The 23887-nt window shown below is 52.5% G+C and overlaps 2 protein-coding genes across 13 annotated transcripts in view; one reads left to right on the forward strand and one right to left on the reverse strand.

The window, feature by feature from the left end:
- The first annotated feature begins 720 nt into the window (after positions 1-720).
- On the forward strand, positions 721-12418 carry CIBAR2 (CBY1 interacting BAR domain containing 2). Of its 3 annotated transcripts, XM_081511561.1 has the most exons (9): positions 721-889; positions 2729-2963; positions 5046-5114; positions 5207-5308; positions 5441-5446; positions 6244-6348; positions 9646-9759; positions 11513-11614; positions 12106-12418. In XM_081511561.1, exons 1-9 carry the CDS (start codon positions 870-872, stop codon positions 12217-12219), a joined length of 867 nt encoding a protein of 288 aa, XP_081367687.1. In that variant the 5' UTR covers positions 721-869; the 3' UTR covers positions 12220-12418. The 3 variants fall into 3 exon arrangements, with proteins under 3 accessions (XP_081367687.1, XP_081367686.1, XP_081367688.1); XM_081511560.1 differs by lacking the exon at positions 5441-5446; XM_081511562.1 differs by lacking the exons at positions 5441-5446; positions 11513-11614.
- Positions 12419-14911: 2493 nt separating this feature from the next.
- Positions 14912-23887, reverse strand: part of KIAA0513 (KIAA0513 ortholog) — a 65047-nt gene continuing 56071 nt past the window's right edge. For 8 of the 10 annotated variants that reach the window (XM_081511567.1, XM_081511571.1, XM_081511564.1 and 5 more), the window contains 3 exons: positions 21569-21649; positions 21084-21178; positions 17222-20133 (listed from right to left, as the gene is read on the reverse strand). In XM_081511567.1, coding sequence (XP_081367693.1) covers positions 20084-20133; positions 21084-21178; positions 21569-21649 — 226 coding nt within the window. In that variant the 3' untranslated portion in view covers positions 17222-20083. Of the gene's footprint in view, positions 15046-17221; positions 20134-21083; positions 21179-21568; positions 21650-23887 lie in introns of those variants that run through there. The other 2 variants (XR_014059959.1, XR_014059958.1) reach the window with 2 other exon arrangements.

The raw sequence follows: 23887 nt of genomic DNA on the forward strand, positions 1-23887 counted from the left end.
CCCATGGTAACAGTTACCAACATTCTGCTTTTCTGCCTTCACCTCTTCCATCCAATCTCTTATCATTGTTGTGGTTGTTAGCTTTATACTTCTTTAGGTAAAACATAGATGCGCTGAAATGCACAAACCTAACAACTAGCAAAATGTATTTGACTTAGTACAATTTAACATGTGCTGTTGTATCCTTTTCTTTTTGTGTTATCTTTGTTTTCTTACTTTTCTAACAGTAAAAGTAAGTTGTTATAAAACTAAAAAGTAAGTTGATAACAAGGGCGAAACAAGTAGCAAAAATTATGATTAACATACTTAAGACATATTTATATCTCCCCTCCATTCAGCAACAAGTCCTCAGGACCCCCACATTCCCTTTGTGCTTTTTCACACACCTCTCCTGAGTAGCCAGGTCTCTCAGCAGCCTGGGGAGGGTTGGGTGGCCTTCTCGCGGGAAGAGTCCCAGCAACAGGATCCATGAACACAGCTAGGCCCAGGGCCGCATCCCAGGCCAGCAGCCCTAAACCCAGTCCCTGCACCTCTGGGGGAGCCCTCACACTGCCAGGTCCACAAGAACTTCTGTCTTCACCAGAGCAGGGGCCTCTCTGGGACCCTACCTGGGCCAGCGCAAGGCAGGGTGAGGCCTCTTAACTCCGCCTGGGGAGGCTGGCCCCAGGAGAGGTTGCCCTGGTGACCAGCAGAGGCTCCTCCCAGGGTTACTGTGGGTAGCCACGTTGCCCAGCAACCAAGTGGCAGTGTCCCTTGAGCCAGGACCACACAGCTGCGCCCAGCCCTGTGTGGCTTCTTCCAGGCCTGGGGGACCCCTGGGGCCCTGCCGTGATTCCCCAAGACCAGGACAGCTGCTGCCTCTGATCACAATGAACATCATTCTCTCCAGGTAAGCAGCTCCACGCTGGCCCCAGCTGAGAGGGAGGGGGGCGGCCAGGTTCTCAGGGCCAGATTAACTGAGACAGACAAGGCTGCCTGGACTGCTGAGGGGGTGGTGGTAAGGATGCTCTCCTGCCCACACCACACCCACCTCAAGGTCAAGGGACCATGGAGACTTCCAGATTCTGGCCTCCATTTACTTCTCCAGCATTTTTCCCCACAGATCTGGGGTAGCTAAACTCACATGGTCCACTCCAACTTCTCTAGCTCATCTCTACCTGGGAAACCCCTTCATGCTTCAAAACCCCACCAGGCATCACCCCTTCTGTGGAAATGTTCCCAACCCCACTGCCTGCAGCCTGATTCGATCACTGCTTTCTCAACCTGCCTGTCCCTTAGCCAGCTGTTCCGACACCTGGCTCCTCTGGGGACTGCAAACTCTGGACCACCTGATGGGTTTATTTACAAATGTAACCCCTGGGCCTCACTCACAGGGAGTCTAGGTCACAAGCCTGGGAGAGGGTGGGCTGGGGTTCTGCAGGCTTAACTTGTGCCCTAGGTGATTCTGACTGAGGGGGTCGAAGGACTCCACCTGGAGGGACAGAGACTGCAGCTGGCTGTGTGACCTGGAGCAAGGTGCTTCACCTCTCTGGCCTCCATTTACCTTGCTTGCAGGGTCATGCACATGATGGGCACTGCACCAGTTAGGGTTTCTGAGGAGGACAAAAAGCCCTCCTCCCAGCTTCCAGCCTTAGAGATACAACTAGAGGAATGCATGGCTGGGAGGTTTGATCAAACAGAGGCGGCTAGGGCAGCAACCACCTGGGGTGAGGGATGAAGAGAGGGTGCCGTGGGGCGAGAGGGAGGCAAGTGTCCAAGGCTGTGCCACTCAGCTGTCTCGGGAAGACAAAGTCCAGCAGGTCCTCACTCACTCTGTACTTCTTCATGGAACACCTTTGATGGGCAGGTCGCGGGCTAGCAGCACATAAAAAATGAGTCAGCAAGCCCTTGCCCCCCACCCCTCTGCACAACAGGAAGTGATAAGTACTGAAAAATGGTGCACCACAAGGACAACAAAGTCCAGGACTGGGGGAGGCAGAAGGGACCCAAGGGCAGAGCATGGGGTCTTTAGGGGAGTGAAACTTCTCTATGATGCTGTGATAGTTGGAGACAGGGCATCGAGCATTTGTCAAAACCTATGACATGTACCACACCAAGAGGGAACCTTCATGTAAATGAGGGACTTTAGTTAATAAGAATGTATCACCATTGGTTCATCTTTTGTAACAAAGGTCCTGCACTAAAGGAAGGCTGTTAATAATAGGGAAAACCATGTGCTGGGGAATGGTTTGTGGGAACACTCTGTACTTTCCACTCTTTTTCTGTAAACCTAAAACTATTCCCCCCCCAAAAAAAAGTTTATTAATTCAAAAAATAAAAAGCTTTATGATGCAGAGAAGGCAGAGAATTTCAACAGCTCAGGAAAAAGACAGAATCGGGGAATTTCATAGAAAAGAGGTCACTGCCCCTCAGGATGGCTGTAATACAGACTAACTCGGCCAAGAAGATAAAGCCCCTCTAAAGGATCTCACGGTGTGGAAGGCCAAGTTAGGAGACAAACCAACGCTTGCACGCCTGCCTGGCCACTGACCAGTCCCATGACCCCTCTGGCCTCTGGCATCTGCCTTGCTGGCCTGACCCAGAGACTGCGGGTATTATTTTGGGGAGCAGGCGCCTGGGCCAGGCCTGTCACTGAGGAGGAGGGCAGTGGGTGGGCGATCCCTGTGTCACTGAGTGACCTGGCTGGGTGTCATGCCCAGAACGGCCCCTCAGGCCCCTGCCTCCCCAGGGACAGCCAGGTGCGGGTGATGGAGGACACAGTGACCAATGCCGAGAAGTCCTTTGGCCAGTTCTGCTCACTGCTGGCCGCCTACACCCGCAAGACAGCCCGGCTGCGTGACAAGGCTGACCAGCTGGTCAAACAGCTCATCAACTTCGCCAATACGGAGAACCCAGAGATGCGGGCCACCCTGAGGAACTTCGCTGAGGACTTGGCCAAAGTGCAAGATTATAGGCAAGCTGAGGTGAGCAGGTAGCTCCGGAGGACCCACTGCCCAGCATGGGGGGAGGCAGTCTGAGGGTTGGCGCAGCCTGGTGGGGTCCACAGTTAGTGGATGCATCTCCTGCAAAGACATCCCCAGAGGAGCTCATATCACCCCTTCCAGGGTCAAATCTCAATTTATAGAACTGAGAGCCTGAAGGCTTGTGCAGGACAACAGAGATGCAGGAGTCAGGGAAAGAATTAAAAATGGAAATCTCCATGTGGTGTATATATAACAGAATACTACTCAGCCATTAAAAACACCAATAATGCCATCTGCAATAACATGAATGGACCTAGAGATTATCATACTAAGTGAAATCAGAAAGATAAAGATAAGTGTCATAAGATATCACTTATATGTGGAATCTAATATATGATACAAATAAACATCTATGAAAAAGAAACAGACTTACAGATATAGAGGACAGACTTGTGGTGCCCAAGGGGGAAGACGTGGGAAAGGCATGGATCGGGAATTTGGGGTTAGCAGATGCAAAGTATTACGTATAGGATAGATAAACAAAAAGGTCCTGCTGTATAGCACAGGGAACGATACTCAGTATCTTATGATAAACCATAATGGAAAAGAATGTGTAACTGAGTCACTCTGCTGTAGAGCAAAAATTAACAATATTGTAAATCAATGTTTAGGGATGGACTAGGAGTTTGGGGTTAAAAGTTAAATGAAATAAAATAAAAATAATAATCTCCAGCCAGCCCCCAAAAATCCCCTCTGCTATGGTAGAGAAAACTGAAACAGCTTTTCTATTGAATAAGCATTAAACCGGAAGACAATGCATGTCGCAGGTGATTGGATAAGTGATGGCAAAGACAGAGAAATCTCACTCCCCACCAAGCGCACTCTCTGGAGATAGAAGATGACTGTCCTCAGGGAGGGGATGCCCTGAGAACAGGGAAGGGGACAGCGCCTCTGTCACAGAGGACTTCCGAATTCCACCTGGTGATTGGGGGGACCAACTGGACTGGCCAATCGTCTTTATCCAAAGAAAACTAAAACCTCTCTCTAACAAGCAGGTAGGTGCAGCCTGGAGCCAAGTGCCAGGCAAACTTCCTGGAGACACTGTCCTCCTGATGTTTATAATTCAGAGATGACTGGCCCAGCCTGGTTGTAAAACCAGCCAGAGGCTTCTTTAGCTTTTAAAAGGTTTACATCCATCTCAAAGGGACAGAGAAAGGATCTACAACTGCAAGTTTTTCCAAAGAAATGCTGTACAGAAAGGGAGGGGAAAATGTTCCTTTCCCTTTTGGCATTTGGGAAAATTATTATTATTATTATTATTTTAGATTTGCATTTAAAGAGCCACAAGCCTTGATGGAGGAGGAAGAAGGGGTTGGGTGGGGATTCCAGCTCCCCTGGCCCATCTGGCAATACAGACTCAGATCTTATTAGAAAGGCAGATTTGGGGGCAATGTCCTGGACCTGCTGAGTCACAACCTCTGGAGAGGGGGTGGCTGGCGATCAAGATTATAAGAAAAGCCCTTGGAGGGACCCCTACGCCTGCTTAGTGTGACATCCGCAGGGTAAGCACATAATCCACACCAGCTTTAACTGGACTGTTACTGTTACCGATAATGTTTATTTAAATGTCTAGCGTTGGGCTTGCACACAGACACTGACCCAGGGGCGTGAAGTGTTCCCCTCACCGACCCTGCCAGTCCCTGGGGCTTCACAGCATGGTCCACTCTGGATTCTCTGCTAGTTTGTGTTCCAGGTGAATCTGTCAGCCTCCCTGGTGACAACTTAACGAAATGCACTGGGTCCCACCCAGTTGCTAAGAAACCCTGGGCGGGTACACTCCTTATACCCATTTTACAGGCCAGGAAATGGGGCTCATCGAGAGGAAATGTATAACTGTGCTCTTGGGAGGCAGAGTCCTGAGCCCAGGCGGGTGCTCGCAACCCCAAGACTGGGGGATGACCCAGTGTACAGTCCTGGGTATGCAGTCGGAGCACTATAAATGCAGGCCAGGGACCACACAGCCTCTCAGCATCTCTCTGGCTCCACCTGCTCTGACTGTTGTGTGTGTTTATGTGCCCCTAGGTAGAGAGGCTGGAGACCAAGGTCGTCAACCCCCTGAAGCTCTATGGGGTGCAAATAAAGCAGACCCGGGTGAGCAAGGGCATGGCGCTGCAGGGTGGGGCACAGGGAGGGAGACACTGGCTGGGACGGGACCTCAGGAAAACACCCTCCTCCTTCCTTAGGCTGAGATCAAGAAATTCAAAAGTGTCCGGAACAATGAGATCAAACAACTGGAAAAACTGGAGAAACTGAGGCAGAAATCCCCTTCGGATAGACAGACCATTGTATCCCTCCCAAGGCTGGGGCTGGGGGCAGAGGGGCCGGCGCAGTGTGTCACTGCACCCTCTGCGCGGGGGCTGCGGGGGCCATCCCAGGGGATGCTGGTTAACCTGGATCCCTAACAAAACCGTTCTCAGTCTCAGGTGAGTGTCACAAATCTGTGTGAGGAAGGCAGGCTCACATGCAGGTAATGAATAGACTCACAAAACGGCAAGGTGAGCTCTACCTGGGCAGGTGTGCACAGGGCCCTGGGCTCAGGATGGGAGGGTCAGAGGTGTGGGGAAAGCCATCGGTTGGGACTCGGGAGACCTGGGTTCTGTCCCATCAGCAATGCTACTCAGCCAAGTCGAGGAGTCACTCCTCACCACAGCCTGCTTCCTTGTTGGGGTTACCTACTTACTGCTTGTAGAAGGCAGGCACTTGTAGATGAGGACACTGAGAAAGGTAACTTTCCCAAGGTCACAGAGAGCTAAGGGGCCAAGCCCAACTCAGCTCTGTGTGCCCCTTCACGTGCCAAGCCTGCCATGGAGTCAATCAGAGCAACCCATAAAGTCATCAACTAAAATCATTCCACATGTAGGAATTAATTATCAGCAAATGTGGAGTACCTAACAGGTTATAGTTAGAGTAATAGCTCAGCTGCGCCCATTCTTTCAATCTTGGGACAATCCTGCAAAGTAGGCCTTATTACTGACCCATGTTTGCAGGCAAGTACATTGAGACTCTGAGAGGTTAAGCCACTTGACTGAGGTCACACAGCTAAGAGGGTCTGTCTGAGTGGCAGCTGCCCCTTTTGCTGTGGTCCTACTTGGCCATTCCTTCAGAGACCAAATTGGCAAGAGATGCCCATTACACAGGACAGCTGGCCCAAAAGTAGGGCAAAGGAATAGAGAATGATCCAGAATGGAGTCCCCATGACACTTTCTATCTCTGGGGCCAGGCAGAGACCAGCGTGCAGAGGGCCTCAGTGGATGCCAGCCGCACCTCCCACCAGCTGGAGGAGACGGTGGACACCTTCCAGAAGCAGAAGCTGAAGGACATTCAGGTAGGGGTGGTCGGTCCCCAGTCGGAAGTACTCTGGGCTGTCTCATGTGTGAGCTTTGGTGTGTTTGCTCATGTATAGTCTGTGTATTTGTGTTTGCACCTGTGTGAGTGCACATGTGTTCCCTGTGACAGTGTGTGTGTGACCTTGTGCCCACCCAATTCTCAGGGCCCTGACTCCCAGAACAGTAAATCCTGGCTTCATCCTGCCATGGGTGGTAAGAGGTCGGCTGCTTAGGCAGCTGTCCTGCACAGCTGTCTGCCAGAAGTCAGCACTGGCAGCCCTGACTCTCACACCCGGCTGGCTCCCTGCCCGCCAGGAGAATTGGGCAGTCTGTCTCTCCCAGGCCCCTGCCTTTCCACACAGGACCCACAGGGCTCGCCCTGACTGCCTCCTTTCCTCCATGAAGCCCCAATCACACATAGCCTTCCTCCTTCCACCTGGCCCCCACCCAGACACATCCAGCACCCCAGCTCTGACAAGAGGCCCTAGGGAGTCAGGGTCTTTAAGGGCAAGATGGTCACAGAGGCCCCCGCACCCACTCTTGACCCCTCCTTTAATCCATTTTCCAAATTGCAACCCCAGGAATCTCACAAAAGGCAGCTCTGATTTGTCACTAGTGTGGGTTTAACACCCTTCTGTGCTTCCCTTGTCCCAAGGAGAAAAGCTGAAATCCTCCTGAGGTCCTGAAAACCCCAGTCCAGCCCTCCAGCCTCGTCTTGGACACACCACTCCAAGCTCACATGCACCAAGGCCTTTCATACCTCAGGGCCTTTGCACAAACTGTGTCCTCCACAGAGGAGCTCTGGCATTACTCTGCATCGAGTCCACACCTCCTTGTCCTTCAGAGAAACTCACCTGGGCCCCAGACCTAGTCCGATCAACCATTAACACACACTGCTCCACTCCCTGAGGGTGGGGGGGGGGTGGGGGGGGCACAGTTATCCCTGAGGGTGCATTCATTGTATCTTTAATTCACTAGTGAATCTAATAGATGTTGAATACACACTGACTATGTGCCAGGCGCTATGCCTGAGGCTGGGGACACCACAGCCAGCCAAGAGAGGCCCTGTCCTGACAGGGCTGACACCTTGAGGGAGACAGATCATGCGGAGCCCTTGATGGGGTGGTGGAGAGTCCGGGAGAACTCGCCGCTCCATGCCTGCCTCCCACACAGGTAGGGGCCCTGCCTGCTGCGGCCCTTTCTGGGTCCCGGGCACCAGCTCCAGGGCCAGGCACTTGGTGAGTACTCGGTGAACGTTTGGGAAATGAATGAACGAACGAACAAATGAAGCGAGTGAAACACTGATAATGATTGCTCAAGCATGCACGTTGCAGGCAGAACCTAAAACCACTGCTGCCGCTGCTGCTAAGTCACTTCAGTCGTGTCCGACTCTGTGCGACCCCATAGACGGTAGCCCACTAGGCTCCCCCGTCCCTGGGATTCTCCAGGCAAGAACACGAGTGGGTTGCCATTTCCTTCTCCAATGCATGAAAGTGAAAGTGAAGTCGCTCAGTCATGTCCGACCCTTAGCGACCCCATGGACTGCAGCCTACCAGGCTCCTCCGTCCATGGGAGTTTCCAGGCAAGAGTACTGGAGTGGGGTGCCATTGCCTTCTCCGCTGCTGCTGCTGCTGCTGCTAAGTCGCTTCAGCCGTGTCCGACTCTGCTAGCACGCCCCTATTCAACACCTGATGTGGCCGAGGCCAGCGCACGCGCACACGCTTCTCCACAATCAGAAGCCAGCGGAAGCACGCGGGGCAACGCGGGCGTCCTTCACATCTGGGGGATTCCGTGTGTAAGAGACACTTCCCCGAACCAACAAATTTTCAAAGAGATGAAAACTTGAACTGGAAATAATCAATACCGTTTTGTCGGTTTTACGCCACACTTCTAATGAAATATTTACAAATGAACTTTGATGCCAAGAAAATAACGGAAGCCCTGCTTCCAAGCAGGGGGGTTCACTTACCCGAGCGGGCGTCAGGAATCCCCTGGAGGGCTCCTTAAAACGCTGCCGACGGGTCCGCCTCAGGGTCGCAGCCAGTGGGCCTCGGTGGGCCAGGAATCTGCATCCCTGACAGGCCCCCAGGTGAGGCCGGCGTCGACGAGGCACCCACAGGTCGAGGGCTGCGGCCCTGACTGAACCTCTCACAGGTCTCTGTGACTGGGACCACTCCTGTCCCTCCCGTACTGTCAAAGAAACTGAGGTTTGAGAGGGAACGTCATTCCCTCGGGGCCACGTGCCAGTGAAGGGCAGGAGGAGGCCTCGACTGACTGCCAGCACTGCCTCCTGCAGGGCACGAGGGAAGGAGGCGGGAAGCAGGAATTTCCAGCCTGCTCTTTGCCTCCCCAGGCCTTTTTTCTCCCAGGTGGCTTTGCGGCTCCTGCTGGCCCGCCGCCTTCTCCCAGCTGCCTTTGCGGCTTTCTCTGGTCTGCCTCCCCAAGGTTCTTCCCATGTGACCGGAAGAGGCGTGTTCCCAAACTGCGGGGCTGCTGCCCCAACACCAAGCATGTCCTGATGAGGCTTCCCTGACAGTGGGAGCTTGTACTGAGCACAGCACGTAGGAGGGGCCTGACACACAGTAGGTGCCTCCTCTCGGGTCTGGTGCACAGTAAGTGCTTGTGCTGGGTTCATGGCACAGCAGAAACTCCCACTGGGGCCTGACACACAATAAGACTGTACTGACATGACGCACAGTAGGAGCCTCCCCTCAGGTCTGGCACACAGCAGGAGCTTATCTGGGCCCTGCACAGAGGAGGAGCCCCCACCGGAGCCAGCCTCGCAACAGGAGCTCTGTGAGAGTTTACCGAGCCAAGCCGAACCATCTGATCTAGAGAAGCAAAACTTTATCACTAATAACATTTTGACAAACTGGTCCATCAGGTTGTGGAGCCAGTGGACCTGGCAGTGTCTTACCAGCAGCACCCCCTCCCCATCCTGTAAGGCCCACTTCCAGTCTATGGGTGACAGAGGCTGAAAGTTTGTAGCTGTCAATTTGCAAACACCAGTCCTTGGAGTGAGAGAAACAAGGGCTGAGTGAGGAAGCCCAGCTGGACGAGAGCTGAGAAAATGACACCCTTCAGAAAGTTCACAAGACCTCACACATTTCTGGAACAACCCCTGTGCAATTTTTGAACTATGGGAATGCATTAATGGTTCAAACAAAAATAATTAGAAATAATATATTGAAATTCCCCACCTAGGACCTGCCCCTTGGTTGATCCACGTCTGAGATGAGCCCAGAACAGTCCTTCTGAGAGCGTTACTTACGTGATCTGGGTTTCTCTCCCCACAGAAAATTTTTTCAGACTTTGTGACCATTGAGATGGTCTTCCATGCCAAAGCAGTGGAGGTGTATTCCAGTGCCTTCCAGACTCTAGAGAGCTATGACCTGGAGAAAGATCTGGAGGTGGGTCACAGACACCCCCATCTCCTATTTATGAGGTGGGGCTGAATGGGGGTTGTTTTTGTCTTTTTTTATTGAAGTATAGTTGATTTACAATGTGCCAACCTCTGCTGTACAGCAAAGTGACTCAGATTTACACACATATATGTTCTTTTTTTTAAAAATATTCTTTTCCGTTTTGGTTTATCTCAGGAGATTGGATACAGTTCTCAGTGCTATACAGTAGGACCTTGTTGTTTATCTATGCTATATATAATAGTTTGCCTCCGCCAACCCCAAACTCCCAATTCATCCCTCTCCCATCTCACGCTCCCTTGGCAACCAGTCTGATCTCTATGTCTGTGAGTCTGTTTCTGTTTTGTGGATAGGTTCATTTGTGCCATATTTTAGATTCCACAAAGAAGTGATATCATATGGTATTTGTCTTTCTCTTTCTGGTTTACTTCACTTGGTATGATAAACTCTAGTTGCATCCGTGTTGCTGCAAATGGCATTATTTAGTTCTTTTGTGGCCAAGTAGTTGGTTTTGTCTTGATAGAATCAGTTTTTTGTTGGCAACATTTTGTAATTTCTCAAACTTTGAAGGCTGGTTTTAATGAACTCTTTTAAATATCTGCCCCTGGGCACAGAACCAAAGGTGGAAAATTTGCCCAACACTATCTTTATGGACCATTCATGAATATCACCATCACCTGGGTGCTTAAAAACAAATGAATCAACAACAGCAAAAAGCATCTCCAGGCTGATGCCGGCTGTACTTTGCACGTAGACTAAGTGCTTATGGTCCTTATCTGATGTTATTAAGATCTAACATTAGCCTTCTGAGTTATCTACAATGTCCCGCGCCATGCCTCGTGGTGAAAGCAGTGCAGTGATTGTCTTCCACGATTATCTTCTGTGGTTCTAGGGTTGGTGGGTTCAGCTGGGTCGTCGTCACTTGGGTCTTTCAGCCAGTCTATAGCTGGGGCTGGAGTGGTTTCAAAGGCTTCCTGGCTCATGTGTGGCTGTCATCTGGGTCCAGGACATGATTCACAAAGTTCAGGGCAAAATGAAGACACTGGCCCTTTGTTTAGTAATTATTAAGACTTCCAAGATAGCAGAGTCCTTCTGAGCTGGGAGCCTTGGAAAAGTGCATAAGCCGTACCCCCACGAGGCCCACCCTGTGTGGTCTGCAGTGGGGTCTGCGCCTGAATAACTGCCCATGGCCCCTCCATGGGGCGTAGGCTTCCTCACATCATGGCAGCTGATCCAAGACTGAGCATCAGAGACGGAGCCGAGTAGACACTGTCGCCTTTTGTGACAAGTCTGCCACATTCTGTTTCTTAGAAGTGTGTCACTAAGACCGTATTCAAGGGGAGGAGAATTATAGTCCAGCTCCTGATGGGAGAAGTCAAAGAATTTGTGGATGAGCTTTAAAACCATCATAAGAGGGTCAGTGAAGATTGGCCGGGCTCTGATGCCTTCACTCATCTCTGTTTTGGTGATGGGGGGAGTGTGATCTCTAATCTTCCTGTGGGACTATGGACTTGTTACCTAGCCTCTCTGGGCCTCAGTTTTCCCATCTGTAAAATGTGATGATAATACCCACTTACCAGTCTGCTGCAGATCATATGGCATAAAGAACAGGAGGCTCCCAGATGGGCCTGGTGCAGGTGGCGGTCCCAGCAGTTACCTCTGCATCAGCCTTTTGGTTCTGCCATCTTTCCTTCCTGCTCCCACCACTTTGTTTCCTGACCAGATCCAACTCTCCCGACAGGATTTTAGAGCCAAGATGCATGGAGTTTACGGGCGTTACGATGCTCGGCCACCACTTACAGACACCACCCTGTCCCCAGCTCTCCCATGGTCTCTTGCCCAGGTGGGTACTGGGTGGGGCATGAAACCTGTGACAAGGTGAAGTGACCAGAGACCAGAGGCTGGCTGAGAATTCAGGTCTGAGAAGGAGGTGCTGCTTGCAGGGGTGGGAGGGTGGCCCTGAATCTGACCTGGACCCACCTGAAGCAAACTCTGGGAACCACAGTGTGGGAACGAGGGGTGTCTCATGCTTTCTGAATAATTCTCTCCAAAGGCAGTGGAGGAAGTACGGTCCCAAGCCAGACTGCCTGGGTCCAAACACACTGCTCCCAAGCTGTGTGACCCTGGGAAAGTTCCTTAACCTCTCTGTGCCTTATATTCCTCACTTGCAAAGTGGGGCTAGTTATAGTAACCCTTCAGAGGGTTGTGGTATTAGGTGAACACATCTACCTGAAGCACTTAGTAAATAATACTTGTTACTGTTATTATTATTACTGCTATTGTTGCTGTGATGATGATGATTTTATTATTATTGTTACTGTTATTCTTATTTAGAGTGCTCAGAGCACCATACGGAGCCAGAGAAAAGAAGCAGTGAGTGAGGACAACTCTGCTGAGGAGGACCCCGTGGAGGACCTCAGGGGACAGGCACAGGGGCTCCATCAATAGGACAAGAACTCCCCAGTTGGGAGATGGGGCTCACACTGGACCCTCACAGACTCTGCCGTGTGCAAGTCACGTGTTTTCTGAGTCTCGGTTTCCTCATCTGTACTACAGGGATCATATCCCTTGGCTCACAGACTGCCCTGGGGACCAAGGTGCCCAGCAGGTGCTCAGTAAACATGGGTGTCTCTCACCCTAACTTGTACTGGGTCTCATTTCCTGTCTTATGACCAGGGCTCCAGCGTGTTTAAGCCTGTGTTAATGTTGAGAGTTTGGTGTTTTACTGAACCAAACTCAGGTTCACGTGCCTGTGTACGGTAAAGTCACTTTATTAACACCAGGTTGTGGTGAAGGAAAGTGAAGTGCTTATTGCAGGTGCTTAGCAGAGTCCTGGGCAGCTGGTGCTCAAAAGGCCTGAACTCCCCAAGGCTTTCAGGGGAGGGTTTTTAAAGACAAAGGGAGGGAGAGTGGCTGTGGGGTGTGTAACCTTGGGAGGGTGGGGTGGGGGTCCACAGACTCAGCTGGCTACCTGCCAGAGCCCTCTGGGTGTGCACATTTGGGGAGAAGACCCCTCATAGTGTGGGGGGGCATCTGAGCTCTGGGTCACTCAGGGCTCAGCACACCTCTTGCTGCTTCCTGGAGACCTCTGCTGGGGAGAGGATGTCCTGCAGCCTCTCAGAAGATATGCTTGGCTCTGGGGCCGGCTGGCTGCTGATTCGATTCCCCATGGGGGTACCATGAGTGCCTAGTCAGCAAAGTGGGAATAATAAACCTTCCTCATGGGTGTGGAGAAAAGGGTGGGAATGTAAGCTGGTGCACCCACTGTGGAAAACAGTATGGAGTGCCTCAAAAAACTAAAAGTAGAGCTACCATAAGATCCAGCAATCCCACTCCTGGGCATATACCCAGACAAAACTATAATTCAAAAAGATATATGCGGGGACCCCCTGGTGGTACAGTGGTTAAGAATCCACCTGCCAATGCAAGGGACATAGGTTCAATCCCTGGTCTGGGAATATTCCAGATGCCACGGAGCAACTAAGCCTGTGCTCCACAACTATGGAGCCAGTGCTCTAGAGCCCACGCTCCACAACAGGAGAAGCCACTGCAGTAAGAAGCCCACACACCGCAATGAAGAGTAGCCCCCCTCACTGCAACTAGAGAAAGGCTGCGCACAGTAACTAAGACCCAGCATGACCAAAAAAAAAAAAAAACAGAAGATACATGCATCCCTATTGCTAGCAGGACTGTTCATAATAGCCAAGACAAGGAAACACTCTAAATGTCCATAGACAGAGAAATGGATAAAGATGTGGTACACATATCATTAATTGTATTATATATTATATATAATCACATTTTACACAGTGGAATATTATTCAGCCATAACAAGGAATGAAATAATGCCATTTATATGGCAATATGGATGGAACTAGAAGTTATCATACCACCTGAAGTGAAGTCAGACAAAGACAAATATCATATGATATCACATATGTGGGATCTAAAATATGATACAGATGAACTTATACACATATATATAAAACTGACTTACCTTGCTATATGCCTGAAACACATTGTAAATTAACTATATTTCAATAAAAGTTAAAAAAAAAAAAACTAAAACCTTCCTCATGAGATCAGCACAGTATTGACATCCTTACTACAGTGACTTTTATTACCCAAAATCCAGCTCCAAGCTACCTCCTTGGGGAAGCCCACCTTGATTCTACCAGGAAAGACACTCACTCCAAAAATAACCAAAACATTCTGTATTTCCTATATTACATAATTTATAAAATATCGATTGTATATAGCATCACATTTTACACTGTATGTCATCTCATACTTTTATACTCTGTGTGTGTACATGCACACATAGACACACACACACAAATGTACCTTTTTTAACCTCATCTGTCTCAACCCCACTGAGAGTTCCTGAAGGAAAATGACTTTTCTTGTTCACCCTGTGGTCCTGGAGCCTGGTGGTACCTGGCACATAGTATGAGCTCATTAAAGGTAAGTTGATGGCATAAGGGGCCTCTCCCCTCCCCTTCTGGCCCCAGTATGCCCGGAAAAGACCAATCGTTCCTAATTCCAGAGTTGGGCATTGGCCAAGCTTCATGGGTTCTCTCCTATGAGAACAAAATTCCTAGCTTCCTTCCTTTGGGCCCAGGAGGTGGGAGGAGGGGTGAGCAAGGGCAGAGGGAGCATAACTTTCAGGGTCTCTTATAATCAGAAAGAGATAAAGTTGACCATTTCACAAAACATGCCTGTTGAACCGAGCTGTAAGGGCTGACGAAGGTGTCCTGTTGCTGTCAGGCAGGAGCTACCCATAGCCCTTCGGCCCTCAGGGGCAAATAGTGAGGCAGCTGGGGCTCAAAGGCAAGACCAGGATTCCAGCTGGAAGAGGGTGGAGGCATCTCGGGGGCCGAGGCTCCTCTATTCACTAACACACGCCCGGCGGCAACACAGTGGACACTGCTGCTGCCCATTAGTCTTCCCATGAGACATACACACGTCTGCATAATACTTAGCTGCTCGCCCTAAGTGGGGAGAACAACTATTTGACCCCAGAAAAAAGAGTTTTCTTCTGAAAAGCCACTGCTGTCAGTGAGAAGATTGCAAATTCCATTTTAAAAAGGCGCTCATGGGTATGTGAGAACAAAAATTCAACATCAACAGACTGACTTCCTTTTTAGAGATAATTTATTTCAGTTTCCACCTTCTGACAATCTGAGGTGCAATATATGGACTTTTTTTTTCTTCACAGGAAACAGCTTTGATTTTAGCACTGTTTTGAGAGCTCGATCTTGAAACTTTCTCCACCTGAAAACATAGTTTGTAGAACACAACCTCATGGGATATAAGACTGTGAAACTGTACACATAACACACTCAAATCACTGACCATGATTTCTGGGTCACTAAGGGCAATGTGTGGAAGTGGCCAATGGGATGTTCGGGCCCAAGACCAACGGGCGGGAGAGAAACAGGGAAAGCACGTGGGAGACCCTTCTGCAGCCCCCGAGGCCACGGTTAGGGCCACGAAGCTCTCTCCCCGACACGTTTTAAGGGGGAGGCCTGCCGTCTGAGTGTAAGCATCTCCTTCGGTTGGCCTGCCCTTCTCAAGGTGTCCACGGGACTCCAAGCCCCCAGCACAGGGACAGACCAGGGCCCTCAGGTGGGGCCCGTGCGCTGGAATGAAGCCCACTAAGCACTTCTCTTTTGTTTCCACAAGCGTATCATCCTGGACCGAGGAGAGGACAGACATAGCCCTCCTAAGGCTCCAAGGGGCATCACCAGCAGGAGCCTTCCTCTGAGCTCAGCACACCACTCAGGAGGGTGATGGGAGACACTGCTCTGCTCTGACCCTGCAGGACAGGCCCGGATGCAGGTCACCCCCGCCTGCACAGAGGCCCTGCGAGAAGTGATGGAACACAGCAAACCCAGACCGTTCTGACCGAGAACTCTACAGCAGGAACAGGGCCCCCTTGAATTCTGGGGACACAGCCAGGGGGAGGGTCCCCTCCCAGCTCTCCACTCGTCTCAAGCTCAAACCGACCAGCCGACTTGGGGACAAAGGCCAGAGCCAGGCCACCTAGGGACAAGGCAGACCGTGTCTGAGGCGCTTGCTTGGGGAGGGACAGCAGGGAGACGGCGGCAGAATAGGCCTGGGGAGCCATGAGGAGCATCTTGATGCTCCTGGATGGGAACAATCTGGAAATGCTCCCCCCGTCTGCTACCTGGATAACCTTCACAGCCCTGCTCCTGGCCACACGGCCACAGGGAGGTACTGCGGCATGTGGCTTGAGCAAAGCCCAGCTCTGACCCAGGGCTGAGCGTCACACACCAGCCAATTAGGGGAACTGTCGCCAACACCATTCTCCTGCAGGGAGGCAGTGGCAGGGGGGAGAGTCAAAAGCTTGTCAAGCAGCTCTCACCCTTGAGGGTCATAAAAAGGAATAAATGATTTACAGGAAGATGGAGGGGTGGGAGACCTCTGAGTGGTAGGAGCAGCGGCTCAAGGGAACTAAAAGGCTGTGGGTGGGGGAACAAGAAGAACCCTGGGGCCGAGCGGCTGTGGACCCCCAAACCCGCAGCTCTGTCCGTGGCTGAGGAAGTGAGTGGCCAGCGGGGTGACCAGCCTGGGATGGCCCAGCTGCTACCCCCTCCCCCGAGGCTGCAGCAGGGCCCTTCCCCTTCCCCTTCCTTCCCAATCTCCCCACTCCTCTGGCAAATGACTCCGCGCCCTGGCCGCTCAGTTGTCTCAAGTTGTAGGTAATCTGGCCACACAGCTTATCTGACCACACACACGGGCCTGCCGGATCCTCCCTAACTGAAAAGCCAACTAGTCAGGGCGCAGCGACACCCAGGAAGGTCAGGCTCAAAGCTGCGGCCCTAACTGCTGGTTGTGGTCACCTGGGTTCAACAAAACCCCTGACAGACTCCTTTGTGGTGTGAACACACCTTTTTCTCACATCAGGAGGCTGGGATACAGTGCTCCAGGTGATAAATTAACCCACTTAAAACAGCCCACAGGAAAACACACCTCAAGGCTACCACATTCTCTCCCTGGCAGTGGACGTCACCATCTAACTGGGAAGGGAGAGGTGAGTATGGGCTCCAGGAAGGAGGAAAGAGGTCAGGCGGCATCTCGAACTCCATCCTTGGGTCTCCATCCTTGACTCAGTGTGGGCTCACCTGTGACCTTGACCCTCCCAGGTTTCACTGGGGCACAAATCTCAGAAATTGAACTCTCTTTCTAGTCCTCCTTTTGGTAATTTAAGAGCTCCTTGGCCTGGTTGGTTTTTTTTTTTTTTGGCAATAGGAAAATCACGGTCTACTTCATTTCACTGTACAAATAACTTACAGTATCAGAACTTGGTTCTCCTGCCTTTGGTTAAACATGCACACACAGCAGATACAATCTGAATGTTAGCACGTCCCTCTTAAACACCTATAATATTGCTAAACTCTAACAAAGGCTGAAGACACACAAAGCCACATCTCAACAGCACCCTGTTGGCAAAACAGGGTACTTTTTACTTGGAAGAATCAGCTGTTTGGGCTCATTACATCCACAGAGCCCTGAAGGGCAGACAGCAGGAGACCTGCCATATCATTGCTAACGCAGTCTTTTGAAGCTCCGGCTTGGGATCCTGAACCTGCTGGGATGGGATATGACCCGATGCTTCCTGCCCTGAGTCTAAGTTTACAGGAAGTTCCTGAGTTTACAGGAAGGGCCAGCAGAGCGCTTTCTGCAGAGCCTCCTGGGCATGTGGTGGGTGAGACTTGTCCACACGCTGGCACCTCTGAGCGCCCGCCTGGGTCTGTCTGCTCTGGCCAGGCCTCACAGGGAAGATCACATCACAGAGAGGAAGTGTCAGCGAGGCAAGCGGCCGGCTTCTGCTAGGGACGCTGTGCCTCCTCTGGGTGATACTGGCCAGACACCTTGAGGTGACATGCTCGGACAAAGACAGTCACCAAGAGGAGACGGCAGAGCAGCCTCCCAGCCACCTCGACGTCGGCCACTCTGAGGCCCATGGTCTCTGGTGGTGTCCCCTTATGGGGCCCAGCATTTCGGGCAGCAGTTTTGGGGTCAGACTTACTCTCTCAGGAGCTAGATCTATTAATATATGAAGAAGGGGAGGGGAGAAGACCCAAAGCCACCTTTGTTTCTACCTTCAACTGCTATTGCAAGAGACCTATATGAAAAAAAGAAGGTCTCAAGATCATCCTGAAGTGAAAGTGCTTGGAAAAGCCCGGAGAAGTCAAAGCTGCACTTCCTTCCCACTTTGTGTGGGTCCTCCTGCTCTACCCAGGGGGAACGAGCCCTCTGCTCCCCAGCACCCCTGGAAAGACCAAGAAGCTACTGTCTTCCTCCAGAAATCAGAGTGAATCACACTTCCACACAAATCTTATATATACAAGGATAAGTCTTTTGGGCACCTTAGAATAAAATGTTAATGCATTTCAACTAACCACTAAGAAAAAACTAAGAAAGCTGATGACACGCAGTGAAGAGATGGCCCTTTGAGGGTCTCAGACAAGCTGCTCACTGGGCATGGCCCTGACTTCAGTGGGGTGGGGTGGGGGGCACAGAGCATCCAGGGGTTGTTGAACGTCTTAGGAGGGGCAGCATCACCTCTAGGAGGCATTGGAGGAGGGCCTGCACATTGGAGGAGGGCTGGATGTTATTTCTCTGAACTGCATTCAGGAGAGACATATCCTATCACTGGGCCAGTTTCTAGCCGGCATGACTTGCCCCCACACATGACAGGCAAACCAGCCACATGACTGTGCTTTGTTTAGTGATGTGGCCAGAGAGACTGCCAGAATACACACACATACACGCACACAGCGGGGCTTCTGGAGCCCAAGCCCCCGCCCCCCCCACCCCGCCTCCTGACAGGTCATCTCACACCAGTGCACTTGGGTCCTGCGTGTTTCCCATTGCCTCTCTTATGATCACCAGGACGTGCGTTGCTCAGCTCAACCAACACTTGCTCTTCTCTGGAACGTTCTAGGGAGGCATCCCCCAGGAGGGAACCTGTAAAGTGTCACCTGGAGGGCTAAGTCTCGGACGTGTTTGTCGTGCTGCAGGAGGTGGAATGGGAATGCGGGATGGACGGCCAGGGCAGGAAGGACAGAGCCCTGCCGGCCTCGCGAGGCCAGCGCCCCGGAGCCGGGCTGGCCAGGGCAGCCAGCATGCTGGAGGCTTGCTGCCAGACTGCAGTCCCTCGGGCTGGGCGGCTGGGCCTGGACAGACCTGCAGGGAGGACCCCTGGTTCCCGACACCTGAGACAGCGAGGGGGTGTCTGCAGAGTCCTCAGGAAAGAGGCCTGAGGGCTCGGGCAGCAGAAGCTGCAGGCTTCCCAGGCAGCTGGGGTGGAGGGCCTGACCCTGCGAAGCCCTCGCTCCCCGGCTTCACACAGTCCCCACCAGAAGCCGCCTCAGCCACAATGCCTGTAACACTGACACAGATTTTTCTGTCTTTTAAAAATAAAGAGCAGCACTGTTTGCTTTTAGAAAGGGCAGATGTCTTGAAGCTGCTGAAGAAAATTCTCTTTTCTGGGCTTCATCATGGAACAGACGGCCCCAGGGAGCGAGTGGTGGAAGTCTCTCTGCCGCAGAAGGAAGCGGTCAGCTGACTGGGAACATCTCAGATGCCTCACACAGACATCTGAGAGCAGCGTGGGTCCAACACAGCCACTTGGAGCCGTGATGTCCCCGGGCGCCCACACCCCTGACTGTGGCTGGGCCTTCTGCAGCCAAGAAAACCGTCCACTGCCTTGGTCGCTCTCCCGCCCTGAAATAAAGGGTGTCTCTCTCCTCCTGGAGCTTCCCGTCACACGGAGAGGGGACCCAGTACCAGCCCGGACTGACACTCAGAGGCCGCCCCCACTCTACTTGGCTGTGGGAGGAACCCAGTCCCGCCATGCGGGGAGGGGTCCAGATTCTCACCCCCCAACTGCCCTGTGTCACTGGTGTGGGACTGACGTGTGCCAGCTCACAGCTGCCCTTCCCTACCTTCCCACACGCCCCATCTTCTCAGCAGGAGGCTGTGAGGGACACGTGTCCGCCCTGGCCCCGCACCCTTCCTCCTGTGCACCCTTGGTCCCATGTCGCAGGCCTGCCACTCAGGGGGAAGGACAGTCACCTCGGTTTTAGCTGTGTAATCCCAGGGGCACTTTGGCACGCAGGTGGGGAGCAGACACAGGCAGAGGGAGGCGGGGAGGACGGGCAACCAGATTCTTCTAACCGCTAGTTCTAGGGCGGCGTAGGTGCTGCTGATGTCATGCGGGGGTGGGGGGTGACAGCCAGCTGCAGTCCTCCTGGGGGAGTCTCGGGCCACCTCCCGTGGCCTACTCAGCGGCCATCTGCTCGATGTGGTCACTCAGCAGCTTGTACTGCTCTGCAAGAGAAAACAACGTTATTCCTTATGAGGGAGATGGTGACACAGACAGGCAGGGTCTTCTCACAGGCATGGTGAGTGCAAGCTTCCATAGGTGTGCCCGCGGCCTGGAGGTGGGCTCCTGGGACCCAGGCTGCATCTTCCCACAGAAATGACGCTACAGAGGGCAGGCCGGCAGAGCCTGTAGCCTTGTGTGGGCAGAGGAACGTGTCACAGGAGCCAGGCTTGGGTCCTAGGGGCTGAGCAGGGGCCATGTGACGGGGGGACGGTGCTGTGACAGGGCTATTGACAGCACTGTGAGGCTGTCCAGGGAACCTCCTGAGGCCACCTGTCCTTGGCGCTCTTTGACTTGGTGCAGAATTGAGTTTTAAGCAATACTGGTCTAGCCAAATACATGTTTAAGTGAAAGGCTTTGGAGGGGACAAGGAGGAGGCATTTGGTACCCATCATGTGGGATGATGCATAAAGGCCAGCTGTTTATTAGAGAAGTTGATATCAGCAATGTATCTCCTTTCATTACAGAAGTCAGAGATTCTAGAAAAATCAACCTCAGGACCCCTGCCCCTCCCACCCCCAGACCTCCCAGGGCAGTGTGGTTCAAGAAACCAAGGCAGGCCATATGGTGGTCACTTATAAGGAGGGGCAACCCGGGGCGAGTCTGCCCATTTTCAAGGTCAGAGTCTGAGTGCCAAGTTACATCTTTACTTGGGCCCTGCCTTTAAGCAATGACTGGGCAGAACCCTTCCCTCCCCCAACCCCCAGCTAATCCTACCTAGCAGAACTGGGTTTCCAAATGGAAGGAAAAGTGTCCCACACACTTAGGCAGGCAGGAACATTTAACATCCCATTTCTAAGTAAAGTAGGGATAATTCTCTGATTGGGACGGGGATCCCACATGCAGCCCACTTGGCTCCTGAACCCCCAGCCCCGCCGGCCCGGCCGGCACTCACCCTCATCCAGGTTGCCGATCACCGCCTGCTTCTTCAGAAAGTCATTGCACAGCTTCTTGTTCAGCCCGAACGCCAGCATGTTGTGTGTGAACGTGCTGGGGGGACACGGCCGTGAGCTGGCACCCCTCCCACCTCCCAGGGGGTCAGGGGAAGGGAGCCAGGGCCCAACAGGCAGCCTGCCAGGAATCACTAGAAAGAAGTAAAAACCAAATCGCCTTCTCAGCCAGCCAGCTTGGCTCACCGTGAAACGGTGTGGAGGCCAAATAGAGTGAATCGGGTGCTTCTGAGACATTTAAGAACTCACGGTGGTAACAACCCTGAGTCAGGGGTGTGTGACATCATACGGGTGGCGCTCCCCCAGTGGAGTCCCTGCCAGGAGCATCTTACCTGGCCCCTCCTCACTGAGTCTGGGCATCAGTGTCAGCACCCGGCCCTGCCTGCCCTGCTTTCTCATCCCTGGGGTGCCCCAGGGTGGCGGCACTCACCCCAGCTGCCCGAAGGTGATATTCTCATTGAACCGCAGGCTGTCGTCCCGCTCCTCCTGGGTCATGTGGCACCACCGCTCCCTGCAAGCACAGGAGGGGCAGCGGGGGGCTTCAGGTCTGCGTTCCCGCCGCTTGGCCCTCCCCTGCTCTGACCTACAGGTGCTGGCTTCCCTGACACAGAGGGGACTCCTGGGCCGAAGAGCTGTTGGCGCTGCTTCTAGGAAGCCTACCCAAAGGTGGGGGAGTGAGACACACACACTCATCACCTTGTCCTGGCGGAGATGAGATCCAGGACCCCGAGACAGTGTGCGCTTAGCGGTCGCCTAGAACATTTGCTAGGAAATGAGAATCCCATCCCCCACCTTTTCTAAGGTTCAAGGACAAAGTAGGCCACAGCTCACATTACAGGCAGGCACAACTGCAGAGGCCAGGGCCCCACCTGTGTCTGAGAAAAGTGAGAGTCGAGAACCCAGCAAGGAGGAGGCCCTGGGGCTCCCCTCCCACTGTCTCCAGGCCTCGGGCTCTCCAGCGGGGTCCGCAGCCTCTGACCATGTGCTGCCCACCAGGCTGGCCCAGCTCTGCCACTCACTCACTCACTCACTAGAGTGCCACACCACTCACTCTGGCTTCCTCACGGCCAAGGCCTGCCCTGCATGGCCGCCCCAGGGCCGGTGACTGCTACCCTGTGACCACAGTGAAGATGGCGCAAAGCCTCTATGCAAAGATGGGAAACCCTATGAGGAGGGACCATGGCCCGTGTGGCTCCAGGGCTGGGTCTTCTCGGTGTAGGAGCATAGGGTCAGGGGCCAAGGGCTCAGGCAGGGAGGGTGCTCTTCTGAGCCTAAGGAGCTGTATCCACGAGTGAGAGCCCAGTCCACCCCCACAGGGCACCGGCTCCTCCCCTTACAGCAGAGCATCGCTATTCTCAGAGGCCAGGGGAAGTCAGCCCCTCAACCACCCCACCCCCGTCGCCCAGACATGACAGCCACATGGCCATCCGGGAAATGAGTAGATGCCTACTTCCCCTTAAGAATCACACTCTGGACAAGGAGTCTGATTAAAATGGGGTTGAGAGAAAAAAGATAAAAGGAAGAGAAGAGGGAGTATGAGGGGGGTCAGGGTGATGGAGAAGCCAAAGGAAAAGGACCAGAACCAAGAACATCAACTCTCGACTCCTCTCCACTCTTCAGGCCGAGGGAGGCCACTGGTGCTGCTGCAGCTGAGCAGGAATCACAGGACACCAAGGCGCAACAGAGGCAGGAGGAAGTGTCACTCCAGTCTCCTCATGCTAACAGAACATCCACGAAGATACCTAGAACGTGCTTCCAGGTACTATGCTAATCCCATTCCACGTTCCTTCCCATCCCCTTCCCCCTGGTGGACACCCTTAGGACTGTCCAGGCATTAAATCCCCAAACCACCACCAGGCTCGCTGGGTATAGTTGCACAGGCTGTGTACTCCACAACCCCATCCTATGTGGAAGTGGCTCCCTTGCAGTTATGCAGCACAGTAGTCCTGAGAGTAGATGCAGAGGTGACTTTTTTTGCTGTGGTGAGGACTAGAGTTGGGACATTTAATCTGATCTCTGACAAAACAGGCAGAAGGTCAATCAGGGGATGCCTACAATCAAATCAATGCTTTAAAACTGAGCCCAACGTCCAATACTGGTGGAAGTCTAATACCACAAGAGGGCAGGTCGTGTGTCTAAAATGCCACAGTGAGAATCTGGATGTGACAAGCAGGTTACAGAACAGGAAGCCTCCTGAGAACAGAGAGGATGCTGATGGTGTTGTCAGCCAACTTTGCCAGAGAGAAATCACGCTGGAGACACAAGGTTGCCCGAGGACCCAGAGCCAAACTCTGATCCCCCCATCTCAGAGTGTCCCGGGGGGCAGGTCTGGGAGATGCATGGGCAGACCACACCTGCCCTGGGTGAGGAGGCCTGTGAGGCCCAGAGACTCACTTGCCCTCACAAGGCTCAGAGGCTATGATTCTCTGACCCTCTCAGGCCTCAGCCACAGTGCAAGGCCAGAAGCCTTGCTCTGGGAAGGCTGGTTAATCACCCTATCCCCTAGAGAGACGGTGGGAACTCGGGGGCTTTTTATGAACAGAGCTAGCTGCTGTGCTTAAGTTCTCCTTTTAAAGCCATAATAAGGCTGCATTAAAAAAAAACAACAACAAGATTTCACATAGAACAATAAGCACTAAAAATACATCACTGATTAAAGGAAACATGCTTTGGGAAATTTCCACCAAATTTAAAAAAAGCACTGTATCAGAAATTATATTTTGAATAGGCAGGCCTTTAACTCTAAAAA

The sequence above is a fragment of the Giraffa tippelskirchi genome, chromosome 7 (assembly GCF_054371585.1).
Source record: "Giraffa tippelskirchi isolate mGirTip1 chromosome 7, T2T-mGirTip1v1.2.pri, whole genome shotgun sequence".
NCBI classification, from domain to species: domain Eukaryota; kingdom Metazoa; phylum Chordata; class Mammalia; order Artiodactyla; family Giraffidae; genus Giraffa; species Giraffa tippelskirchi.

Bases quoted from the DNA above. Each gene is read 5' to 3' on its own strand.
- CIBAR2 (XM_081511561.1), top strand. From the start codon at position 870: ATGAACATCATTCTCTCCAG. The intron at 2,964-5,045 runs GTGAGCAGGTAG...ATGTGCCCCTAG, and splicing joins AAGATTATAGGCAAGCTGAG to GTAGAGAGGCTGGAGACCAA. The intron at 6,349-9,645 runs GTAGGGGTGGTC...CTCTCCCCACAG, and splicing joins AGAAGCTGAAGGACATTCAG to AAAATTTTTTCAGACTTTGT.